This window comes from Apis florea, unplaced genomic scaffold (assembly GCF_048593485.1).
Source record: "Apis florea isolate Af1SG1 unplaced genomic scaffold, ASM4859348v1 contig_3081_pilon, whole genome shotgun sequence".
NCBI classification, from domain to species: domain Eukaryota; kingdom Metazoa; phylum Arthropoda; class Insecta; order Hymenoptera; family Apidae; genus Apis; species Apis florea.
In genome coordinates this window covers 5,001,341-5,027,768 of record NW_028256703.1, presented here as the reverse complement: position 1 = coordinate 5,027,768, position 26,428 = coordinate 5,001,341, and the positions used below count along the sequence as shown (strand labels likewise).

Genomic DNA, 26,428 nt, shown 5'->3' with positions numbered 1-26,428 from the left:
AATAATTGGAAAATTATTCAAAAAGTTGATATTATGACATCTATTACATCTTTCAAAATTGTACAAAATTGTTTATTAAAATTGAAGACTGATGTCATCTTTTGAGTATTTTTCGAAATATATTTTCAGTATTCAAGATTAGCGCTAATCCTCAATTCTTAGTTTTTGTTATCTTGCTTCAAGAAAATATCTTAGCATTCAGGAAATGGCGCTGATAATCAATTCTTGTTCTATCTCTATCTTTTTTTTATTATATTCTATCCTTTCTTTATGTATTTGAGACACTCTGAAGATGGCGCTGATTCTTGTTTTTGTCTTATATCTGTCCTTCTTCCACTATTTATCCTCCTTGTTTATATTAAACAAGAAATCTAACCTTATTTCAGTGAAAAAGAAATTAGCCGATTTTGAAAACAAAAACTGAGTATTGAGTGGACAAAACATGGTGATAAAATATATTGGTAGGACGCATTATTTGAAAGGCAAACCATTGTGGGAAATATTAGGAAACTTGAAGAACAATGGAGTAGGTAGAATGATAATACGAAGTACTCAACAAAGGTATCCTGAAGCTTCCTATATGAAAATACTTAAAGTTGCAGCATTACCAGATACTTCAAAACATTTTCATGTACATTCTTCTTCCTTATAATGATTAATGCGATAATTTAAACAAACTAATAAAAAAAATTCCATATCCTAGGATCCACGGAATGTTATAGTATTGGTCGAACAAGTTTTCCGAGGTAAAAAGCTTTCTATACCTGTACAAATAGATACAGTGACTTATAAGCCAGATTATATATTGATTCCTAAAGATCAGGAGGCAAATTATATAAATAGAACTCAACAACCAACGCAGAGGATCATGCCAACAACTACAAACTTTCCACCTCTTTTAAAAGAAATATTAATGCGTCAAAAAGATCTGAAAGAAGATTCTTCCAATTTAAAATTAAAACTGAAATATGCTTCTTTAGGTATTAAAAACTATAAAATCGCTGAAGAAGGTGAAACTCCTACAATTAATATCGATATAGGATTAGGAGAACCAGCAAGTCCTAGTTTATATACAAATATTAAGCAAGAGAACACATCGTGAATATAATTTTATATATTTAACGAATCTTATAATGTAATAATAAAAATGAAATATTTGTTTAAACTAGGATGTTATCCTTTGGTATGATTTTTAAATAAAAGATTGTTTTTGCTCCAGCGACTTTGCTATTGATTGATATTTTTCACATTTAATTAAAGCTTCGCGTTCATCTTGTGAAATATCTGTAAAGATGCAAAAGATACACAAAATCTTAATATTATATTAATAATCATATGATTATTGATATAAATTTCAAATAAAACGTACTTAAAAATTTTTGAGATTGCAAAATATCATTTTCCTTTTTCTTAAAGAGATTCTTCGTCGCAATATCCTGTAACGAATAACATGTAAAATAATCTATATAATTAAAATAAGATACAATATAATACATAAGTTTGAATGAAATAAAAAAATTATATCAAATATATTTCAATTTTTTTATTACCAACCTTCCAAAATTGTCTCATTTCTTGAATATCCGTGCGTTTTCTTACAAGCCAACCACGAACATATCTTTGTATGTATAATGCCGCTTTATCCTCGGACCATAACCAAGATTTTGGATAATATGGCCTAGGACTAAAGATAAAATAAATAAAATGTATAAAATTTTTATAAAATAAATAAAATGTATATTTTATATATATATATAAAACATTTATATAATATTATAAAACATTATATAATAACATTTGAGATTTTTTACTTACTTAAGACGCAAATAATTTTTAAATGAGGGAATTTGAAATACATTTAGAGGAGGTGAAAATGTTTTCGAACGACGTGGATTACGATTCCATAGAATCTCTGCGATATGATCGAGACCATTAAAACGACATTTTTGTACCTATTGATGATTTATTTATAATTTTTTATACGTATTATTAAATATTTGAGCTTCAAATTTAAATTTAAATTAAAATTTAAATTATTATTAAATCAATTTAAAAATTACATACTCGAAGAATATTTTGTTTAGATGCCTCCATAAGTGTTTCTTCCAATGCAGGTATTAACAAACAAAATATTGTTTGATCGAGATAATTCGAAGGCAACAGATCATTTTTTTCTTGGATAATGATTTTCTTTTCCTTTTTTCTCTTAAAATATTTCGAACAGTCGCAATTATTAAAATTATTTAATATTGAATCAGTAACCGAACTTGTCTCAGATATCTCATTTAAACATTCTTTTTCACAAATATTCATTTCACAATTTTCTTTCGATGGTATAAAATACCAATTTATATCAAAAATATTTTTCTATTCGAATATTGTATGGTATTGTATGGTATTCAGAGAGAGAGAGCAATGGGATAATTGAATACACGAAAATCATTTGTCAACCATTAATGATATAGCAAACCGTCAAATAACCAGCAAGATCGATTTTTCGATCAAAATTTTTATTATGGAAGGTTTGATAGAATTATTGTAAATCTTTAAAACGATTTTAAAGATTTTTATGAAATTAATCTAAATGCCTGCATGCAAACCATGGTGTCCTTTGGTAAAGAATCAACTAAAAAAAATAGGTATAGCTTATGTTCGTCGTTCTTTATTTGAAATATTTTTATTTATTTTTGCTCTTCAAAATAATTAACACAATTTCTAGCTACTGAAGCACCATGGATTTTAAAGAAAGATCTTCCTCCAAGTGAAAAACCAATTATTGATAAAAGAATTTATGAGCCACCAGATATTAAACCTGATATTAAACCAGATATCAGGCCAGATATCAAACCAGATATTGAACGAGTTATTGAATATGAATATGATCCAGAGAAAGTAGCAGAGCTTCGAGAGTTTTATGAATTAGAGCCTGAAATCAAAAAAGAAGATGTAATAGAGATTCCTAAAATCAAAAAAGAACCAGATATTATAAAAGAATATCCTCCTGAGGTTGAAGAAATTAAAAAAGAACCAGATATTATAAAAGAATATCCTCCTGAGGTTCCAGAAATTGTAAAAGAGTATCCTCCTGAGGTCGCAGAAATTATAAAAGAATATCCTCCTGAGGTCCCAGAGATCAGAAAAGAATATCCTCCTGAGATCCCAGAGATCAAAAAAGAATATCCTCCCGAGATCCCAGATATCACAAAAGAATATCCTCCTAAGGTTCCAGAAATTATAAAAGAATATCCTCCTAAGATTCCAGAAATTATAAAAGAATATCCTCCTGAGGTCGCAGAGATTATAAAAGAATATCCTCCAGAAGTTCCAAAAATTCATATAGAATCTGCTACACAGTGGGACGTAGACGAGGGTAATTACGATGTACATGATTAGAAACATATCGAAAAATGATAAATCGAATTCGAAATATATGTATAGTTAAATTTTTAGAAAGACACGAAATAGAAAAAATAACAAAAATAGATAATAATTTTTTGATTTTTCCAGAAACAATTAAAAAAATGAAAAAGATAAAGCGTGTGGATAAAGAAGAGCCTGTAATATTTCCAGAGGAATGTGATCCATTTTGTCCTCGTCGTATATCGCGAAGCAAGTATATTTTGTTATATATTGTTATTATCGATGTTAAATATTAAAATATTTAATATGATTTCTATAGAGAATAGAATACGCAAACTTGAAGAAAGGCAAAGCATCATAGATTCTTATTTGTTAAATAAGGGTACAAGTTACTTCGATGATATTTGTACTTGTTCACTTTCCTGTGTTATTCGTGCCTTAAAAAATGATTCTTTTATCAGAAGTACATTAACATCTCTCGCATTATTTGCAGTTGGATTGAAACTTTGTTCAGAATTAGATGCATGGTATTTGCCAATTAGGTTTTCATAAAATTAAATTGAAATAATAAATACAAGTAAATCATTTGTGTAATTAACTCCATTTGTTGTTATTTTTGCTAATATAAATCTTTGTTTAACCATACATTTAAACATTTTTTAAGAAATAATTTTGCCGAAAATAATTAATACGATACATCATTAATTTATGAAGAGAATAATTTCGAAATAAAAAAAACTGCTCCAGGTGAGGCTCGAACTCACAACCCCGGCATTGCTCACGATTCACTGTCTTATAAGTACCGTGCGCTAACCAATTGCGCCACTGGAGCTGTTGAAAATATTTCTCTCTAAGAACAATTTTCAGCACTTCTATTATTGAATTGAAAAAAATATATTATATTACAAAGCATTGCATTTACTTAACTATAGTTTGTTGTTTATGATGTCAAAGAAGAAAATTTTAATAAGAAAAATGTATAGTCCTTGTGAAAAGAAAAACTTTTTATGATTGAAAGCATCGATAAACTACATTCATGTGTAAGTACATATACATAATAGATAGATAGTATAATTTGTAAGTATATCTTGTTGGCAAATCGAAATACAATACAAATATTAAAAATTAATAAAAAGTATCGAGTATTTTATTATTTATAAAATTATTCCAAAAGAGAAATAGAATGCAAGTATACTGTTATCATCAAGTACTTAATAAATTTTATCTTTTCCATATTTTTTCTTCTTTTTGTATATTTGTATTATATAAATTTTAACAAATTATACATATATTTAATTATTATAACTTATTATGCAAAAAGAATATTTATAAAATATGTTATCATGTGAATATCATTATTTTCGTTTAATATAATAATTAGTATGAATTCGTGGTAAAAATACTTCAAGATCATTTTATTCTCGATTTTTTATTTTTTTAATTTCACTAATTTTATATTTTACAAAATTTTCTAAAACAATATACAAATAAATATGTGTAAGTAAATAAATTTTTTCTCTTATTTAAATTGTTTAATTGATATTATTAGTAATTAAATATTTTCTTCATAAAATAAATTAATACGATAATGTTAATAATTTTAAATTAATGTCAAATATAATATATGACAGTATATACGTCAAAATATAGTGCTAAACGCTGTGTCTTTTGCTTTCTTATCGAATTTTTAGCACAAAAATAGGAACACCAATTTCCCATTATATTTCATTTTAATTATAAATTGTGTAATTCTTTTTTAATTTATTATATACATGGATTTTCAAGTATATATGAAAAATAATGTCAAATGTAAATTTAAATATTATTTTATATATTCTAACCTCTAATTATTATATTGTTTTCTTTTTGTTTTCTTTTTTGTAAAATTAGTTTCTCATACAATTTTAAAGTAGTATAATAAATGTTTAACAAAAATATATAATTTTAATATTATTCATTTTTTTTATATTTATCATGATTATATTCTCTTAGATATAATAAAGAATGAGCTGGTTTGATGCCACCGGATTTGCCAATTTGGCTAAGTCTGCTTTGAAAGAAGCTCAGAAAACAATTGATAAGGCACTAGATATCAAAGATGAGGATCAAAAACCATTGGAAAGTCACACGGAGGATACATCAGATTTTTTTGCATCATGGGGATTAAAAAGTGATGTTCATCATGATGTTCAGCCACATCGTGATAAAATGAAAGAATCCAAACAAGAAGCTACAAGTAGTATATGGGGTAGTTTTACTGGATCATTTTTTGAATCACCAAAATTTAATGAAATGGATCACAATGCAAAACCCAATGCTCATTCCAAATCTTTACAAAGTACACCTATTGAAAATGAAAAAAAACTTGTATCTTCATCATCATTTTCAGAAGATTATAAAATTAAATCATTGAATCCTAGGAAAGAATCTAAACAAGCAGAAATTTGCAAAGAGAAAAATATTCATGATCAAAATGTTCTTAGTCAAGATGTTAATACATGTAATGATCTAAAACAAGTAATTTCATTAGAAACAATTGATACAAGTATAACTTTTGCCAAAGATGATGAAGTTAATGATTGTTCAAATACTAATATAAATAATCCTAAAATAGTAGAATATTCTTCAAAGGAAATGAAAGATATTAATATTAATATTAAAATGGAAGATGTAAAAATGAGATCTGAAGATAAAGAAATTCGCGAATATGATTCAGATTCTCCTGTCTCCACATCTAATAGATTATCCTTTGTATCTCCAGAAAATGATAAGAAAAGTTTGGAGAGTGTTGAAATTCTTGGTTCTCGATCTAATACCGAATGTACTACATCTCCTGATTCAGACAGTTGTTCTGTTAGTAATTTGGCAAGTCCAGCTACAGGAACTAAAGTTAATTCCGAGTCTGTAGAAATTCTACCAGATAGTTTAGTAACATCACCAAGTTCTGTGGAAGTGTTAGGAGATTGGAAAAGTGATACCAGCCCTTATTTATCTCCTATAGATCAAAAAAATTCTGATTCATCATCTATTTTAGATCGAGATGATTCAGTGACTCCATGTTGGGATGATATCAATGTTCCTCAAATTATAAGTAAAGAAAATGTGATAAATCCATCATCTTCTGATATTTCGCCATATGAATCTCCAATGGAAGAAGTCAAAACATTGCATGAAAATTTATATATAAGCAATATGGATGAGCAATCATCAACAGAAACATATCTAGAAATTGAATCACAATTACATAAAAGTCTATCCACTGGACATTCAATGAAAGTTTTACCAGAAAATGTAGAAACAATATCTTATTCTGATGAGAAAGATGAAGTAAGCTTAGCAGAAGATTCTTATACTTCTACATCAGAAAGTACAGTTATAACAATGTTAGAAACGCTTCAGCAAAAAGAGCAAGTGAAGAATAAAGTGGAAATATCTAGTGGTGTTTTACCAAATGAAAAAATATATGATTTATGTTTAGATAGTAAGCTAACTTTAAAAAAAACTAATACAGATATAAAACTGGATTTGAATCTTGATTCTTTAACTGAAAAACATAATTTACATTTACCAATTGAAGCAATTACAACGCAACCAATCCGTAAGCCAGAATATTTTGATGGAGCAGGTAAAATATCTGAACCCGATCGAAAGAGTTTTGATCGATTAATAAATTCTACTATAGAACCTACAGAAACAGAACATTCTATTGAAATTAGTCACCTATTTAAATCAGAAAAGATAGAAGTTTCAGATCAAGTCTTAATTTCAACAGATTCAAGTTGTGAAGGTACTTTAATAGAGAGTAGTTCAGAAGAAAATCCACAATTGATTCATAAATCAGAAGGAAGAGATTTACAAGCACCTTTAAACTCTAGTTCATATGTAAAGACAATGTTAGAAGATGCAATGATTGAAAAAGGAACTGAAATTATTGAGGCAGAAATACAAGGTACGGAAATGCCTCGAGAAAATTCTCCTATTTCATCAGAGAGGTATTATATCTAATAAGCCTTTATAATATAATTATAATAATTTCAAATATAAATTTGATTTTATTTATTATAGTCGATCTGATCTAGTAAAAATTGGCTCTGATCAAACTAGTGGTCATACTAGTGGAGATGAATTGGAAACTACTACTTCTAGCGATATTGAAATTATATCCAGGTATAGGTATGACTATAAAATAATAATTATGTGTAATTTTATTTTATAACTGTATATATAGTTTACAATTATAATCAATTTTTTCCGAGTTTAATAGCAAATAATTTCTTTTTAAAAAAAGTCCAAACGGTGATTCAAGTTCTATACAATCACGACAAAATTTGGCAAAACTACAATCAGCAAAAGGCGGCGATCTTTTATTGAAGACATTAAAAACTAAAGGACATTCAAGAGAATTGAGTGAAATTAGTGTAGGATCTGATGAAGCAAATCTTGAAATTGAAAAATTATTAAAACGTATACAAGAAATGACAGAAATATTAGAAGCTAGAGAATCAAAACTTATTGATGTTAGCAGAATGAATATGGAATTGCATGAACAAAATAATAATTTGAAAAAGTAAGTTCAAAAAAGTATGTATGACTAAAGAATGTATAGTTATTCTTTTATTTCTTCAGAATATTATTATGATATTATCATAATTTTTTATTTATCTTTTTTTTTTATATAGACAACTTGATAACTTTGAAAAACATGCAGAGCAAAATCAAAATATAAATCAAATTACTGATGAATATACGCAACGGCTTTCTGCCTTAGAAAGAAAATTTCAGCAAGCAATACGAGAACGAGATTCATTAAGAAAAAATTTGGAACAGTTGAAAGTAGAAGCAGCTACGCGTTTGTCATCTCAAGAATTGTCTACTTTAAATGCTGAAAAAGATGAAATTATTAAGGAACTTAGAGAAGAAGGAGAAAAATTAAGCAAACAACAGCTTCAACATAGCAACATTATTAAAAAATTACGTGTTAAGGAAAAAGAAAATGATACTTTAATAAAAAGTCAAAAGTACGTAACATCTTTCTTTTGTTTTCATTAATTGAAGAAGATAAATAGAAAATAAAAAAACAAATGGAAATAAATAACAGATATTATTAAAAAGTTACAATATTTTAACATTCAATATATGCATTATTACAGAGAACAAATAGAAGAACAAATTTCAGAATTAGAACGTCTAAAAAGATCATTGCGCGCAAAAGAAGAAGTTGAATTATCTCAAATAGATGCTGTTTATTCATTAACAGCACGAACAAAAACATTAGAGAAAGAAATAACGACATTACAAAAGCAATTAGAGAATATGATGCATAATGCAGATAATTATAAAAAAAATTTAGACACTACAAAAATGTTAGTACTGTTAGACACTAGTAAAATATTATATTATATACCAATAATAATATTTATAACTATATATAATTATGAGATTATAATCTTTCAGAGAACTATCTGAAACAAAAAAAATTTTAGCAGCAACAGAAGTGGAATTGAAAGAAGCAACAACTAATGTTGGAGAATCGTGTCAATTACTTGCACAAGTAGAAGAATTAAAAATTAAATTAAGAGAATCTGAAGAAATGCATGTTAAGTAAATATCTAATTATTATTCATTTTAAACAATGGTTAATTTATTTATTTTTTCTTTTTTTATGTTCTATATAGGAAAGAAGAATTTCTAAAGCATGAAAATAGTGAATTATTAAAGCGCTTAGAAGCGGCCGAAGCTAGAAGTGAAGAACTTTCAGAATCTGTATCAATGGCCACAAAACCATTATTGAGACAATTGGAACAACTTCAAGCAAATTTGTTACATAAATCTAATAGTTTTATGAAACAGGAGAAAACATTATCAGAAAAAAATATTGAATTACAGACAAAAGTAGAAAATTTACTCGAAACAGATCGTTATCTTAAAGAGGAGAATATTAATTTAAAGTCAAAGATATCTCAGTTAGAAACTAAGTTTACTGTTAAAGAAAACGAAAGAAAACGATTACAAGAATTATACGATGAATTAGTGATACAAAAAGAAAAATTTGCTGAACAAAATATGCGGTAAGAAAAATTTGCGATCTTTGGTTTGGAAATATTTTGTCTAATTGTAAATGAAAAAATCGATGGAAACACAGTTGTTTGCAGGCAGCGACAAATGATAGAAACTCTTGAACAATCTCACTCTACAGAAATAATGGAGTTAAAAAGAGAAATTGTTGCGTTAGAAAATAAATTATCTATAGAAAAAGCAGCTACAGATGCAGAAAGAAGAAAAAATCATGCAATGTCAGAGCAACAACAAAATATTGAAGATAATGAACGACTTAGCCCTAGCACTAGCACAGAAGAAGATTCTGTAAATACTATAGACAGTATTTGGCCGGTAATAACTATACACAATAATTATCTTATTTTTTTAATAAAATGTTGAAAAATTTTATTTCTTTTCTTTTTTCTTTCTTTGTTTCAGTTATATAATTCTACTGCCGAAAACAAATCTGAAAGTTATGCAATGACATTTGATAGTATCAGAACAGGATCTAGTAGTACTTCTATATTTGAGAATTTACAAGCTCAACTGAAACAAAAAGATGGTATATGTTTAAATATATATATATATATTAATAGCAAACTATATTTGTTTTAGTAAATTGAAAATATTAATTATTCGCTTGAGTTTTTAGGTGAAATTCAACAACTTCAATGGGAATTATCGCGACGTAATATAGAAAGAGACGTGTTAAATTCAGAATTATCTACATTAACTTTAAAAATAGAAGAATTAAATGTTAAAGTTATGAATGTTGCAGTTTTAAATGAAAGTTTACAAGAAATACAAACTAGATATGATGCATTGTTACAAATGTATGGTGAAAAAATGGAGGAAAATCAAGAATTACGTTTGGATCTACAAGATGTCAAAGAGATGTATAAAACTCAAATTGATCAACTTTTAAAACGAGATACTTGAAATTTTTAAATAAAAGTTGATTGAATTATTTAATACAATAGATTTAGAATTATGAAAAAATTAATACTTCATAATGATATAAATATTACTATAAGTTTCCCAATAATATTACATTGTGTTGTAATGAAGTTGTTGAAGTTTAAGACAAGTAAAGGAAGAGACTGATGTGAGAAAAATTGTATTAATTAAAAGATTTAAAGTTTCAAATTTAATTAAATAAAATAAAATTATGTTTGTTTATATTTTATATAAATGTTCATTTTACAGAAAATACTTTTAGAAAATTCGAGATTTTTTTTTTCACTAAATTTGCAGATGATTTGAATTTCTGTAATTACATTAATTCACAAATTAATTAATTTAGCTACAATTTTAGTTTAATGTGATTTAATTAATTAAATCATCAGTTTCAGTAAAATTGTAAAATGCAATATGAAATTTTATTTATATTGCAATTATCACTATTATTTCATTAATTGTTGAAATTAATCATTATGCGTACATTTATGCATATATATATATACTGCATACAATTTGGGTAAAAGAAACAACGTGACATAAAATGTAATATAACTTTAAAGTTTTCACTATTGTAATATAGAATTGAATTATAATATAATTTATTAAAGAAAAATTTTTCTTTATTAAAACCTATATATTTTTTTTTTTTATTTCACTAATATAACAATAGTTTATGATTTTAATCGAGATAGGAGAAATGAAGGTAAAAATTTTAGACAAAAATGTACAATCTGTATTTTAAGATATTCACGAAAATTGAAATAAAATAAATTAAAAGAGAAAATTATAGAAAATAGTTTCGACAGGCATCAAACGATGATATATAATCAAAAAAAAAAAAAAAGACAGAATAAGAAAAAATCATTGTACATTTAATTGAGGTCTAGAATAAATGAATAGTAGTCATGATTGTTTCTCAAAAGTGTAATTAAACCAAAGGGAATACATCTTTTTCATAATTTTTATACATACCATAAATTTTATTGATTATAACGTACGACTTCTTTCTCTCCCTCTTTCCCTTAAGAAAAAAAAAAAAGAAAAAAGGGAAAACTATAATCAAGCACCGCTTTGATCACATTTTAATATGAAAAAGAATAAATTTTGTATCATATATATTTGTAATATCATTTTTTTCTTGACATTTTCTTTCTTATAAACTATTGTAGATTGATGACTGATTATTATGAACATTATATAATATTTGTGAAATAAACTTGCAGTAAAGAATATGATGAATTCTACCAAATATAAACATAATACAGTAAATTGTATGATTTGAACAATTATCGATTGAAATTTTGGAAAAACATGTACTCCCACTTCAGGAAAAAAAAGTACAAATGCTGGTCATGATGAGTTACATTAATATCGAGTAGCGAATACGAACACGAAAAATACGCTTTGTTTTTCATCCAGCATCTCAATAATGAATCTCTTTTACCTTATACGCGTCTCGACAGTGACATATCGTTCTTGGTCCCGCTTTAATTTTCCAAATATGTCTTTTTCTTGAATGTTATATACATTCTCTTCCAAGATTAATTTATAATCATAAAATTCAACCAATTGATACATTTGCTAAAAGAAAAAAATAAGAAATAACAGATTATTAAAAAAAGAGTTTCTCTTTTGAATGAATACTTGTGGCAGTTAACGTGTCACCATCGACGCGTTAATCATTATCGAGCTTCTCCGCATCATTGTCAAAAATTTCTCTTGTTACTTCTCATCATTTTAAAGATGCGGTAGATTCTATGTTTTTTCCAAATCTAATATCAACATTTAAACATTCAAGCAATATATGTAATTAGACTGTTGTCTTTGATTCAAAATTGTATGTTGGTTTATATTTTCTTCCTCTCAACTTTCAATATGTTAGACAAAGCATACTCTGATGCTTTGTCCATAATAATATGCGCGCATATTTCTTTTAATTCTGTTTCTTTTGTCTCTTGGCTACTGTATGTTAGTCTATTATGACCAGACAAAATTGCTTTATGAAGGAAAATACACAAAGATTACGTTGACGGAAAATGGGAAAGAAGAAACTTTGGATCAGATGGTATGCATTGTTAACAAGAGATTTTTGAGATAATCATAGAACCGGTGCCAGAATCAAAGTTCGATCGTAAATCGCGCAAGAATTTCTCTGTATGCAAGTGCGCGCTGCCGAACTTAAACGGCATCCTTACAGACATGAACTTTCTCTTTCAGGTGACAACGAAGATGTACTTCACACCTGATCGGACAGAGAGCTGTCTCTATCGAGCATAGAGCGAGGAACGGTACGAAGTCGAGTACCGAGTCTAACGAGCATTAAACCATCGACGCGAATGCGTCAATCTTTTTTCCTTCAGACCCATGGTGTCCAACCCTCATATAAAAGGGCTAAATTATCGGTGCTCTGAGCTTCACGTATCACATATTCCACTTGTTCAGCCGTTGTATACTTTCTTGTTGGATGAGGATCACATCCTTCAAGCTTCATTCGTACACGATGCCAAACATTTAGCGCATACGCATTTCGCTCTTGAACAGCTGTAAAAAATATATATATATAAATTTATATAAAAGAAAAATAGAAAAAGAAAGAAAAAAGAATAAAAAAAATTTAAATAATTTCATGAAATTATAATTAAGTTTAGTTAAATTAAGCTTACCTTTGCCTGTAGTTGGATCTCGAATTGGTGGTATTCCTTTCCTAGGACTATAACAGACACCCTCTTGTCTCATTAACTTTCCTTTCTTCTTTATCGAACCAAGTATTAAATTTTCGGTTTCACTTTCTCGCTCACGTTCTCTTTCTTTTTCTTTATCTATCTCTCTTTGTTTTTCAGATATTTTTGGATTTGGTTTCTTTTCATTGGCAAACTCTAATAATTCATTGTATAAATTTGGTGCTACAGTCGTCATATTTTCTAATTCTTCTTTAATTGACCTTCCTCTGTTTGCATCTAAACTATCGGATTCAAGTTCTTTTACGATCGCCGATATGCTTTCTGTGAAAGATCGATATGAAGAAAGAAATTCTTGTAGGCCATCAATATTTTCTTGTTTTACCATAGTTCGTAATAAAATTCGAACATCTGACATTAATCTGTGATGTTCGGTTAATACACTTTGCAAATTTGATACTTGTTCTCTCAAACGTTCTTGAGCAGAAAGCAAACCTTCTTGTTTTTCTTGTAATTTCTTTTGTACATCAAGTATTGCTTCTGAGATAAATCTTTCGGCTTGCTTTAACCAATTCATATCAACATTGCTTTCCATATGTAATAATTCGACAAGGCTCTCTTCAATTGCAGTTACAGTTATATTTAGATTTATCGTCAAAATACAACTTTCTTCCCAATGCTTAATTAATTTGACAAAATTTGTGTCATGTGTCACACTTTCTGATGTTCTAGTTCTTAAAGCCTCATAATGTAATATAGAATTACAAGTATTAATAACACTAGTTGCAAGATTGTGTTGACGAGTTAATTTTTCACAAGATGAGAGGACTGCATTATCGAATGCAGACATAACTTCTCCAAGAGCAGGATTCGCTCCAGCAGCCCATTTCAATCGTTGCACTGCGCTAGAAACCAGATTTTGTTGTTGATCTCGTGCCTCGCATACACGAGATTGTAAAGCAGAAAGTGCTGTCGCTGTTTTTCGGAGTTCTAACATGAATCCAGATCGATCTAAAAATAAAAATATATAGAATATAAATATTTAAAAACAAAAATGAATAATTCTGATATAAAATTAAAAAGAACTTACTCAAAGGATTCATTAAATTAACATTTGATCTAATCAATAAACTGTCTTCGTGTAACCAGTGATGAGCTGTTAGTTGTAATTGAAGTCTCTGCATGCTAGCTCTAGCTACTTCAACACACTGTTGAGCGAATTTGGCACTTTGTTTTCTTCGCCAAGCACTTTCTAAAGTACTACTAAGTGCACTAGCTTGAGCAAGAACAGATCCAGAAAAGAAACCTCTCTTCAAACAAAGATCGACGACCTTTCTACACAATTCTTCTATAGAAACTTTACTTTCAGCTCCAATATCTCGCTGTTCAATTTCAGTAGTTACACTTAAACCCATTCTCTGTAATAAAAAGCAAAGTGCAATAGCTAATGTTTGAGAGGTAACACCAAGCAATTGTCTTGATACGTAATCCGCTGTAAAAATTCTTATAGGTTTATTTAATCTCTCGTCATCATAAATATTTGCTAAACCGCCCTTGAATGCAGTTGCAATATCTCTACACATCATAAAAAATTCTTGTATAGTGTGCAAACGTTTAACTAAAAATATATCCTCTAATACTTGACAAGCTGTTTTATTGAATATAGGTGCGGACATTTCTTTTGCTTCCCGAATCTGATCAATTTTTCTCCAAGATGGAGGTATATCCAGCGTATTCAAAGTAGCAATTAACGCGTTACCTTCCATCTGAAGCTTTTCAAACAAACCATTGAAACCCATTAAAAGCATTTGACCAGGCGTCAATGTTTCATCTTGATTCGGTTCTTGAATTTCGGCAGGTCGAGATAATAATGCTTCGAATCTTAATCTCATATTATTTACAACATTTTGTATCATTGCATGAGGACTTTCCATTTCCATTACAGTAAATCTTAAGTGCATTTCCAACTGACCTAAGATTTCACTAAGAGGTATACCGGATGATACAATTATTTCGGTTAATTCTCCTATCATTCTAATTATAGTTGGTTCTTCTGTTATGATCGTTTTCATCGCTTCAGGCAAAATAATTGTATGGAAATTATAATTAAGTTCTTGTAACCCTTTATATATACAATCAGATCCTCTTAAACATTTTAATATAAGAGATATTTTAGGATCATTGTTTGCTTTATGACATTCAGGTATTAAACTGACAAGTTCAGCGATTAACGATGACATTAAACGCATCTCATCTAAAAACCAATCTCCTTCTCTAGACGTAAGATCAACTAAACAATCTCCTGCACATTTAGCAGCACCTTCCATAATTAAATATCTTTTATTTAGAGCACAAAGTGCAGTTATGTTAACGCATTCAAGTGCCTTTTCTGCTCCTTTTTCTCGTCTCAGAAAGCTTTGAATTTGTACTCTTGATTCTCCATATGTTTTTTCTATTCTAGTAACTGAATCTGGTAAACCTTCTGAAACCATCCTTTCATATGCTTTTTTTAATCTTTCATTTGCTTCATTTAAAATTGCTTGCATCTGATAAGAAAATGTTATTATTTGTTGAATTTGTTGATTATTAGGATTTTTTATTGGATCAAAAGTATTCTCAAATTGCATCATAACTTCGCGACAAGTTTCGACACTTCCAGTATTTAAAAGTTTATTAGCCCAACCATGATAAAGTACTGTACGATGTTGCGACATATTACTCAATGGATAGAGACTGCAAATTGCTGAATATTGGCTCAATAAATCCAAACAATTTCGAATTAAAATAGATTGTTGCGTAGCTAATTGAGTTAATTCATTTTCCGATTGTTCACATTGAAGGATCATTTGACTTTGGCCAGCATTTTGTAAGAATTCTTTAACAAGATCAAAAACTACGTGATCTTCTTGATTTGTAGAAGTTCCCAATTCTGCCAACCACTGTCCTAATTGTGGACCACGTACAGAGGAAAGTGCCATCTAAAATTACGAAATAATATTAGATTTTTCAAGTTAGAAAAAATAAGGGAATTAATCGTAAGCTTACATTGTGCATATTAATCTGTTTTTCACAATCTTCGATTTTTTCTTTTAATCCACTTTTTGCTTTTTCATGAGCATCACGAGCTCTCTTAAAAGAATTATAACGCTTTATTACGGAGTATAATGGATGATTACGTCCCATTGCCTGTGCTTCCTTTACTAAAGCAAGTTGTTGATGACGATCTTGAAGTAAATCTTGACACTGGCGTGTAATATCTGTTGCTTCTACCCAGCAATTCAATTGGTGGCATAATAATGGAAAAATCTTTACCAATTCATCTCTAAATATCAAAGAATTGATTAATATAATTATATCAATTATTATAGAAAATATAAAAATAAAATTTTTTTATTTATGAACACCAACCTATTTGCTAACCATTCGGCACGCATTTCTGCTGTTCGAACGGCAAACATTGCCCGTGTCAATTCTTGTTCCAACTGTTTCCTTCCAATTCCTGTACATCGTGCTCTAGCTTGGCAAGCTCCATAACTTGCAATACTATTATCCGCACCAGCTCGCCAATCAACTAGAGGATCATATATAAACGCTTCTAACAAAGTTAATAAAGTTTCTCGTCCTCGGCGCATTACTCGAAGTGTATGTTCGCAAGCTAAACGAAATATACCCTAAAACATACATTTTAATTGTGTAATACTCATTTATAATACTCATTTATAATTATCATATTAGTTATATATCACTGATTTATAATAAAATAATGAATTATCATACCTCGACTCCAGTTACTCCTAGAGCTGTTTTGATATTTGGAGTCATTCTAAATGGCACTTTTTCTGGCACGCGTAATGTTTTACCTTTCTCAAAACAAACATTATAATCAATATGAACAACCTCGCCTGTATTTAAATCAACTAACACATTATCTAAATGTCTATCACCAAGACCAATAATATAACCAATAATCGACATTACAGCTACTGAATAAGAATAATTTTTGGTTGCTTGCCACCAACTTCCAGCATTTATACTATTACACCAAATTTCCCTACAATGATAAATAAAAATTAAAAAATATTGTTAATAATTTTTCTATATAAAAAAAAAAAATAATTAGAAAATAGAAAGATAAGAATTAAGTATAAGGAAAGAAAAGAGAACTAACTTTGCCAACAAATCTTTAGGAGTTTCAGCCATTAAATCAGCTAAAACTTGTTTCAAAACTTGAACTGGCCATTCTTTTCTATTTTCTAAAGCAATTCCTCGTTCTTTTAAGAGTGGAGTTAATTTGTTGTAGAATAATTCAGATGGTCTTAATACCGCCGAACTACCAGTTTTATTGAGCATTGCGCTCTCTCTTTGTTGCCATCTCTTGTATAGAACGAATAAGGGTGTCACACCATCAACCCATTGTATTAAACCTGATCGTGGACCTAATGGTATAACCGAATAATGACGTGCCCTATATACTTTTTTTGAATCTCCTTTTTTTAACATCATAGTGTTGCATATATTTAAGAATTGCATGATTCTTTCATCCAAATGAAGATCTTCCAGACCTTTAAATAAATACGTATAAACATGTCCATCGGAACCATGAAACATGAGCTTTTTCGGTTTTGTCTTAGTTGGCAATATTTGAACATTATTATCTACAGATTCTATGGTAACAATTTTATTATCATTTGCAGCAACACCTGGCATAGCAATACATGTATTTCGTAAATTAGATAACACAGGACTGATATCGTTCATCGAGAGAGAATACGCAGCCCGCCTATGGACACGTTGAGCTAATTTTCCTTCCAATTGTTTCAAACATATACTCGCAATCTGTGGTTTCGCAGGATTCTTAGGATTATTTAATTTGCTAATAGCTTCTTCTATTGATGGACCAAATTTTTCCTGAAAACTTTTTTCATGCGGTGTTTCCGCTGGGACAGAAGTCATAGCCGAAAGATTTTCTAATATAAAAACTATTGGTTTCAATATAATTCGGTGTTTTTCCGCAATTAATTTATCTTTTTCTTCAATATTCAACCAAGCATTATCTTGTACTTTTTGTACTTCCATTTCTAATTGCTCAAATCGCTTAGAAATTTCAGTATGATGTTGACATAGCGTTGCTAACCATAACTCATCCCATAGCAATGTAATTCGACGCAATTCTCTAACGAGTATTTTTACTTGTTCAATAGAATCTTGAATTCTGTTTGATAAGCAATCTACTAATTGTGAAAAACAGCAATCCATAAATTTTTCTTGTTCATCTTGATAAGCTATAGTAGAACTTTCAGTACCTACTTCTTCTTCTTCTTCGATAAAATCTAAATCATTTTGAGATGAATCAGTTTCCGTTTTCTCATAAAGAACTTTATCACAATTTTTCTTTTGACCAGAAACTGCTCCAACTACCGCTGGAAAGGTGATCAAATGTGGCGAATTCTCCGCAACTCTGCATAATAATTCAGATACTCGAGTCCGTACATAAGATTCAGGATGACTAAGTCTTGAAAATAGTTGCGGTATTATTTCTTTCCATGGAGCAGTAGGAGTCGAAGAAAGTCCAGACTCTAAAACATTTTGTAATTCGAGAGCGTGTTTTACAACTAATCGTAGTAATCTAAGCGTAGCTGTGATAGTAGCACAATCGTTGGCCTCTTTAATTGCGGCAAGTTGCAAATATTTGAAATACGCGTTTGCAGAAAGCTCATAATATGAGTAAATTCTCTTTTGTGCTTGTCTCCAGATATCGACCAACATTGCAAGATGATCAATGCTAACACGATTTAATATTGGCACGTTACGTAATTGATTTTCTATCATATCTGAAGTATTAACATCATTAGTAGTATCTGTTATTTCACCTTCGTCTTCAGGAATTGTTTTACTTTGAGACAAAATTGAAAAAATGGTATTCAAATCGGATTCACTCGTATCAAATGGCAATAAATCTCGTATGGTCGCTCTATCCGCATCAGTTAATTGACCTGAATTCGAATTATCCACAATCTTTCTACCCCATTTATAACACCAACTTGCGAAACTACACCATGCAAGTGGTAAATCTGGACATTGATTTACACCAAGTTGTGTTAATCTACCGATTATCATATCCGAAACTGGTATTGAACTCGTGGTGGGTCCAAATAGCTTATTCATCAGACCATCGTTATGAGTAGCTTCAAATTCAAGTAATTGTTCCAACTGACCGTTTTCGACATTACCAACTTCTTGTTGTATCCACTTACCAAGAGTTAAAAGAAGAATTGTACCATTCTCACGTAAATCATCCGATTGTTCTCCATCAACAATAGTTCGAGATATTCCAAGTGCAGTTGCACTACATACTTTTAACGCTTTATTGACTCGTTCCATATCGTATAATAATTTTGAAAATTCACGAAATGCACGTATATTATTTTTTGACCACTTTACATGCATCACATTCTTTAGAATATCATCGGTTATTTGATCGAAATCAGAATTAATATAATTTCGTTCGATTCCTTCAAATTGACAAAGTTCTCGTTCAGATCTCAAATAATTGAGAAGTTCTCGTTTCGCCAACTCAAAGTTACCTTCCTTTCTTGCAATTCGAACGATATGTAGTCGTAAATCAGCTACTTCATTGTTATCTAACCGCATTTCAAGACTATTATTCTTTTTTGTTCTTCCGAAGTAATCTGACCACCATAAAATTCGTGTCAATATGTTTGAATCCATATGATCAAGTTTTTCACTTTTATATAGATCGAATATATTTTCTTCTTTGCCAGACAACATATTTTTCAATCCATCTGTCGAAAATCGTATTAATACAGATTCATTTAAATATTCCGAAGGAACATTTCTTAGACCTTCCTCCATAGTTTTAGCTGCTACTCTTCGACATCGTTCAATTTCTTCCTCAAAATAATCTTTATAATCGTTCATATAAATCCTAAGTGCAATATTGGTTAATGTATTTCCACATTCGATTAGTGTTTTAGCACAACTCCGATTTCCTGCTTTACCAATTCTGTCATCCAGTAAATTCCAATCAGTTAAATCGTCTAGACATATACTTTCATTATTCTCGAACTTTTTCAAACATTTCGCTTGTCGAGAAGTATTGTTTTCTATTATTAATTGTTTTTTAAGAATGGCATTTTTATCTCGTCCAAGAATTTCAGTTTCTTGCAGTTTCCAAATCTCTAATTGAGACCAATCACTAACAGCTTCATAACAATGGGATAATCGTTGCATACAAAAACCAAGTACTTGATTATCCCCTTCAGATTTGAAACATTTATTTTTTCCATCAGAAACTTCCTCATTTCCGCTAGTGCCATCAGCACCATTAGTGCTAATTCCATCGGTCAAATCTTCTCCTTCTTCTTCATGATCTATATCTCTTCCAGATCGATTGTTTACAATACGTATATGTTCCTCAATAATTAATTTGTATGCTTCAGCAGCAGATTCATAGCGATTTGCAGCTTCTTCCATAGCAGCTTTTAACCAAGGGAATTTTCTTTCTTTTTCTTTGGTGTAAACGTAAAGACCTTGTAATGCTTCTGCTTCTCCCAACATTACCATAGCTTGTGCCGTACAGAGCGTCGCTCTTTCAAATTCGATACCCTGTGTATTATCGCTATTACTTAAATCTTCTAATAATCTTTGACTATTCCTTAAAGCGCTACTAGCTAATCCAGAATGCAATGATACTACACATAATGCTAATCGAATACGATTCAACCATTCTTTACAAGTCGATTTATTTGTATGAAAGAAAGTTCTAACTGGCTTTGATAACGGTAACAGTGCAATTGCACAACCTTCTGCAGCATTATGTATTACTCTTTCAAGATGTTCAAGAAATTCAATAAATAATCGCACACGAGTATGTTCGCTTAATAAATGATCTAAACTTCGTTTTTCTTTCTTTGTTGCCTCAAAACTGTATGATATTTCACGTGCTAGAGTTTTTAAAGCACTTTCGATCGATGTAAACGTTTCTTGTGGCTTTCCTAATGGAGTACGAAGTTTATTTGTCACACAATGTTGAGCTGCTTCGAAACCAGCCCAGAAATATAGAAAGGATCGATTGGCAAGTGCTAAACGATACATTTTCTTGGTGGTATCATTTTCAGATCTATAAATAAAAATATATTATAATAAATAAAATATATTATATAATTTTCTAATTATCATAATCAAAATAAATCCAATGATAATTTTACTATTTTTACTTACACAATTGGCCAACATAAAGTAAATATTTCTGATAACTCTGATGCATCCAAATATTGCTCTTGCAATAGAAAAGCCATATAAGTCTTAAAATGTTGTGCTTGCATTTCACCAGTATTGGTTCCTCGCATATGTAATCTTTGAGCAAGAATTAAAGACTCAGTTGAATAACTTTTAAATCCCTGATATTTCTGTAAAAAACAAAATGTTTAAATTAATTATCCTTTTATTTTTAAAGTAAATTTTTTAAATTTACCTTCGTTTCCGATAATAAGCACTCTTTGTTGAATTTTGGTATCACAATATTTAGAGGCACCTGTGTTAATAATGAGCCATACTTATCTCGTACTATTTCATCTCGTGAAGTTAAATGTAATATCACTAAGTCCACGACAGACATATACATTTCTTCTTTCCAAGTGACATTCTTTGCATTTAATAAAATTTCAAAGAGATCACAAACAGCAATAGAAATATCTCGATCGAGAGTAGCTCCACAGGAAATAAGGCTTGCAAGAACATTCTCATATTCTTTTGTTTTACTCAAAATACCGATATAATTTTCTGCTTGTACACAAATTTCTTGCATCCATGTTGATAGAAGTAATAAAGTTTGCTCTGGTGTGTATTCATTATAACTTTTTGCTATTAAGTTTAAAATTATAGATAGATGACCGCTAGTAGGTGATGTTGTTGGTACATCCAATGCTCCTGGAAACATATCTATTGGACGACAAGCTGTAGTTCCAGTTATTAAACTTGAACTCGGCACAAAATGATTATATCTAGAATAAAAAAAATGGCACAATTAAAACAGCTAATCTAATATCTTAGACATTATCTTTTCTTATCTCTTACCTAGAACAATGCGCATATAACAAATATAAAATGCTATATTGTAAAAATGGACTAGTTGATGATAAATTGCTGTCATAAGGTTTTAATTTAACTGCCAATAGCTCCAAAATACTCGGTTTTAATGCCCACATGCCAATGATTGAATTGCTCGCGTTTGCTACGAGAAATATGATTACAAAATTATAAATGTATATAACAAATTCAGTTTGCTTTCATTCAAATAATTATTATACTTTGTTTCATAATATATATAATTCGTTTTTATATATTTACCTATATCAGAAAGAGCTCTTAGCAGAAAAATAACTACGATTTCTGCATCATTCTTTTTATATTTTATATTATCAAGCAATGGATTATCTGTTACTAAACATTCGATATCTGTTAAAATAAGTTTATAAGCAATTTCCAAATCCGATAATATGTAGCGATATGATTCTTGTAATAACGGAATATTTTTTAGACTAAGAAGACTATGATATACTCCAAGACTGGCATTTTGAATAGAAATCGAATCACGGAATCTCAATTTAAGTAACGCGGAATCTTTTCCAAGCAATTTGTGTACTAAATCGAGAGGTAAATTTGCAGAGACTTCTTTTATTATCTTGGAAATAGTATTTAACATAGATATTATTGTATCATCCCAAAAAATATTAATTCTTTTTAGTTGAAGATCAATAAATTTGTAAAGTAATTCATGATTCTTTGTTATACGACTCTGAAGATGACCTAGTAATAAAAATGCACATTCATTTGCAACAACTATCAGTTCTTCTTTCTCCTCTGTTAAATCTGGATCTTTTTTTACTTTTAATTCCATCCATCGAATAATATTTAACAATGATTCTGTTTCTTTCAATGAAATCTCTTTTTCAATATTTTGTTTTAAATTTTTTAATTCATTTTTATTTAAATTCAAAGATTTAAACATATTAATAACATCCTCTTCAATTATTTCTGACTTATTAGAATTTTTTAAAGGGATAACGCCTCTCAAATTTTTAATGCATTTTAATAATTCATCGACACTTTCAGATGTAAAAGTAAAATTCGAAACCCAGATTTCATTATCATCATCCAATTCGATCGCTTTGACGACTGTTTTTAACATTTTTGATAAACAATCAGATAAAAATGACCACTGTACATTTGGCGTAAGATTAGGATTCAAATGCTCGGATATACTTTTCGTAACTGTATTAAATACCGAGATTAAGGATGTAATACGCCGAATACATTCTTTAGGTGTCGGAGATGCTTCATCGCCAGGAGAATTTTTTCCAGATTCTGGTAAAGGCAGTTCTTCATCATAGCTTTCCATGTCCTCCAGGAATTGTCCCAATAAAGTCAAAGTAAATTGTAAATCTGCTATCCAGAAAGTTCGTAATCTTTGCAAACTACGACTGGCATAAGTTGCAATTGTTTTTTGCTGAGTTGAATCAATATGCCAGCCAACTAATATATCAACTGTATCACGGAAATGGTTTGAAAACGTTTCAGGATAAGATTCCATTATTAATAATATTGCATCCACTGTTGCTACAAATAAGTCTGATCGATTAACATTTTCCAGCGTCGATTGCAATTGTGACATCATTAGCTAAAAACATATTGGTATATTCTAAATAATTAATGAATAAAATTTAAAAGAGACAAAAAAAAAATTTAAATACCACTGAAAATTCTTTCAGCCTTGGTGCTTCTGCATCTAACTTAAAAGCTTCAATAAATGATTTAATTAAAAGGCACTTTATATCATCTTTCCGTTCCAATGAATATTTATTAAAGACCCAATCCATATATCTATAAATATAATAATCACAAAATTTCATTTACAATGAAAAGATTTTTTGTGAACATAAAATATTATTAAATTATTTGTTTACCGTTTGAAATCCTGCTCAGTTGCATATCCAATACGTCCTAAACATTTTGCAACTTGATATTTTGCTTCTGGTCCAGGACCAGTATGTAATATATCTAATAGGCTCTCACAGATAACATCCAAATTTCGTCTTATGTATCTTTGATTTTCAAGTGCTATTATACCTTCTTGTGCTTGTTTACATAACACCATAAAATGATCATAATCATCTTCTCGACACAATCTTCTTAAAAGTTTAGAAATTCTAGAATCTTCTATAATATGATAAATTCATTTATTACATTTAAATTTATTAAATATATTTTTATAATTTATATTTAAATTCAATAAAAACATTATATTTAATAATTATCTTAAAAATAAAAATTTATACCATTTATTCTTTTGTCGTCATAATATTTTCCTTGTACATTTTCTTGATTTTTCAACGATTCTTGAAATTTTGATCTAGTTGTAGGGTAATAACTAGTTTCTGTATTAGAATCACGTTCAATAGGTGTTTTTTTAAAGGCTCTACCCCGTAAAGCACCTCTGGCACGATCTCCAGAGCTACCTCCTCGAGCCATTCGAAATTCATTGCGTGGAACACCTCCAATTCTGTAATGATGCAAATATTTATTAAAAAAATTAAAATATATTAATAATAAGAAAATTAATTTACCTTGGCTTAAATCTGGAGAAACTATGATCAGATGAATAGTTGTTTGTAGTTCTTGGACAAATGACCAAAGTGCCTCTTGGAGCATTAAAATCATTTGAATTATATCCACTCAAAACACTGACATCTCCTTTCTCCAATACATTAGCTCGATTATTACCAACAGATTCTTCCTGTATCTCCGAACACTTAGATCCACGTAGCTTTGTGCTAATATTAGAGTTCCCACAGCTATTCATTACATTACTCTGCAGATGATCTGCATGACCTATACTTTGCATTAATAATATACCAATCACGGATAATAATAATTTTTTATATCAATAAATAATAAAAACCGTATATGTATAGTTGAATATGATTTATCAGAATTCAGCAACTTTCACATATTCTTAAGGTTATATTATTTGAACCTACATCTTTGGTGTACAAAGTTCAATGGTCATAAAATAAACGAAAAGTAATAATGAAAAAATAAGATAAATCATACAATACAATTAAAAATGTATTATAAAGTTTGTTAAGTAAAAGCGACGTTCAAGTTATTTACGTATAAAAGATACGATAATTCATAAAATAATTAAGTATCGCAATATCTACTTTATCGTATCGTTCTTTTTTAAATATTTCTCCTTTGGAAAGTAATATCGAAATTGCATGGAACACACTTTGATTTCTCGTGAAAAATATTTCGTACTAATAATCGAAAAGAAATATCGAAAGGTGAAATAGTATCGTAACCGATTCTCCACGCGTTCGATCTATAGGTACACACCGTATCGACAACAACCGATTAATAGAATTTATATAAAAATTTATGGATTAATAAAAATTAAAATATATTATAATTTTAATTCTGTATTATTATATAGAAATAGAAAGTTCTTTGGAATTTTCCAAAAATCATACGGAAATCTGTTTAAATTAACTTATTTAGGTGGATACACAAGAACCAACCACGAAATTGAAATGAATTAAACACTATTTATGAGTGGTATCTTCCACATTGTTCATTGACATGCTTTCTGTAAACATCAAGTACCATTCTTGACATGTCTTTTTTATTTTAAAATTTTTATTGAAATAATATACAAAAAAAAGAATTATATATTAATAAAGTAAAAATTAAAAATATAAAAAAATAATTAAATTAATTATTGAATATATAAATTTTAAATGATAATAAATTTTCTAACAAAATAAATAAACAATGCACTTATAAAAAAATTATTTAAAACAATTTTGTATTTACGTTACATTTTTACGGAAATGAAATTAAGTTTAATGAAAATATAAAGGGATTAAATAAAAAGTAAACCAATGTAAAATACCATTAAAATAATATCCTGATCAACTCTGATATCCAATTGGTCTAGATCGATCAATATGATCAAAAAATTATAAAAAAATAATAAATGATATTATAGATAAACAAATACACCTTATGAAATTTATAAAAAATAAATTTATAGTTATACGCAATTATACATAATCACTATTTTTGACACAATTGTTTCAAATGGAAGCCACACTACCTTTTTATAATTTAAAACTATATATTTATTATATACTATTATTTTACAATAGTTCCAATTTAAATATCATTTAGCAGTTAAAAATATTTTATTACCTTTTTCGTTTTATAACTTGTTTTGTTAGGTTACTATTTAATCTTAAACGAAAACGTGTCAGTAATTTTAATTGATTTTCTCACTAAATTTTATATATTTGAGGATGAGCCTTTACAGA

General features: G+C 28.9%; 5 protein-coding genes and 1 non-coding gene across 16 annotated transcripts; 3 read left to right on the top strand and 3 right to left on the bottom strand.

Annotated features, from left to right (window-relative positions):
* Positions 1 to 193: 193 nt before the first annotated feature.
* On the top strand, positions 194 to 1,532 carry mRpS34 (mitochondrial ribosomal protein S34). The gene is made up of 2 exons (XM_003694700.4): positions 194 to 631; positions 704 to 1,532. Exons 1-2 carry the CDS (start codon positions 443 to 445, stop codon positions 1,100 to 1,102), a joined length of 588 nt encoding a protein of 195 aa, XP_003694748.1. The 5' UTR covers positions 194 to 442; the 3' UTR covers positions 1,103 to 1,532.
* On the bottom strand, positions 1,097 to 2,628 carry LOC105735806 (IQ domain-containing protein K). The gene is made up of 5 exons (XM_086909080.1): positions 2,065 to 2,628; positions 1,816 to 1,952; positions 1,555 to 1,684; positions 1,370 to 1,436; positions 1,097 to 1,284 (listed from the first exon to the last, which is right to left on the bottom strand). Exons 1-5 carry the CDS (start codon positions 2,311 to 2,313, stop codon positions 1,193 to 1,195), a joined length of 675 nt encoding a protein of 224 aa, XP_086765206.1. The 5' UTR covers positions 2,314 to 2,628; the 3' UTR covers positions 1,097 to 1,192.
* Positions 2,163 to 3,958, top strand: LOC147657549 (uncharacterized). The gene is made up of 4 exons (XM_086909078.1): positions 2,163 to 2,639; positions 2,720 to 3,370; positions 3,508 to 3,609; positions 3,680 to 3,958. Exons 1-4 carry the CDS (start codon positions 2,585 to 2,587, stop codon positions 3,910 to 3,912), a joined length of 1,041 nt encoding a protein of 346 aa, XP_086765204.1. The 5' UTR covers positions 2,163 to 2,584; the 3' UTR covers positions 3,913 to 3,958.
* A 141-nt stretch (positions 3,959 to 4,099) lies between these two features.
* Positions 4,100 to 4,192, bottom strand: TRNAI-UAU (transfer RNA isoleucine (anticodon UAU)). Its single transcript is given in 2 exon segments — positions 4,100 to 4,135; positions 4,155 to 4,192. It is a non-coding gene; the product is annotated as a tRNA-Ile (tRNA).
* Tmf (TATA element modulatory factor) lies at positions 4,144 to 10,972 on the top strand. 8 transcript variants are annotated; one of them, XM_031917276.2, is made up of 12 exons: positions 4,152 to 4,400; positions 5,353 to 6,985; positions 7,133 to 7,352; positions 7,426 to 7,533; positions 7,649 to 7,927; positions 8,040 to 8,378; positions 8,511 to 8,723; positions 8,815 to 8,961; positions 9,036 to 9,428; positions 9,513 to 9,750; positions 9,838 to 9,961; positions 10,052 to 10,972. In XM_031917276.2, exons 2-12 carry the CDS (start codon positions 5,365 to 5,367, stop codon positions 10,336 to 10,338), a joined length of 3,969 nt encoding a protein of 1,322 aa, XP_031773136.1. In that variant the 5' UTR covers positions 4,152 to 4,400; positions 5,353 to 5,364; the 3' UTR covers positions 10,339 to 10,972. The 8 variants fall into 8 exon arrangements, 7 of the variants coding, with proteins under 7 accessions (XP_012343511.1, XP_031773136.1, XP_012343515.1 ...); XR_001112277.3 differs by having other exon boundaries at positions 4,144 to 4,400; positions 5,353 to 7,352; positions 9,503 to 9,750; XM_012488057.3 differs by having other exon boundaries at positions 4,151 to 4,400; positions 5,353 to 7,352.
* Positions 10,973 to 11,268: 296 nt separating this feature from the next.
* nonC (serine/threonine-protein kinase Smg1) lies at positions 11,269 to 26,387 on the bottom strand. 4 transcript variants are annotated; one of them, XM_086909062.1, is made up of 16 exons: positions 26,310 to 26,387; positions 24,683 to 24,952; positions 24,395 to 24,618; positions 24,023 to 24,275; positions 23,810 to 23,939; positions 22,407 to 23,736; positions 22,134 to 22,290; positions 21,532 to 22,060; positions 21,279 to 21,466; positions 17,206 to 21,177; positions 16,815 to 17,088; positions 16,446 to 16,708; positions 16,083 to 16,359; positions 14,128 to 16,015; positions 13,023 to 14,048; positions 11,269 to 12,900 (listed from the first exon to the last, which is right to left on the bottom strand). In XM_086909062.1, exons 2-16 carry the CDS (start codon positions 24,916 to 24,918, stop codon positions 12,716 to 12,718), a joined length of 10,932 nt encoding a protein of 3,643 aa, XP_086765188.1. In that variant the 5' UTR covers positions 24,919 to 24,952; positions 26,310 to 26,387; the 3' UTR covers positions 11,269 to 12,715. The 4 variants fall into 4 exon arrangements, with proteins under 4 accessions (XP_086765188.1, XP_012343507.1, XP_086765187.1 ...); XM_012488053.3 differs by having other exon boundaries at positions 24,683 to 24,947; XM_086909061.1 differs by lacking the exon at positions 26,310 to 26,387 and adding an exon at positions 25,280 to 25,739.
* Between the last annotated feature and the right edge of the window lie 41 nt (positions 26,388 to 26,428).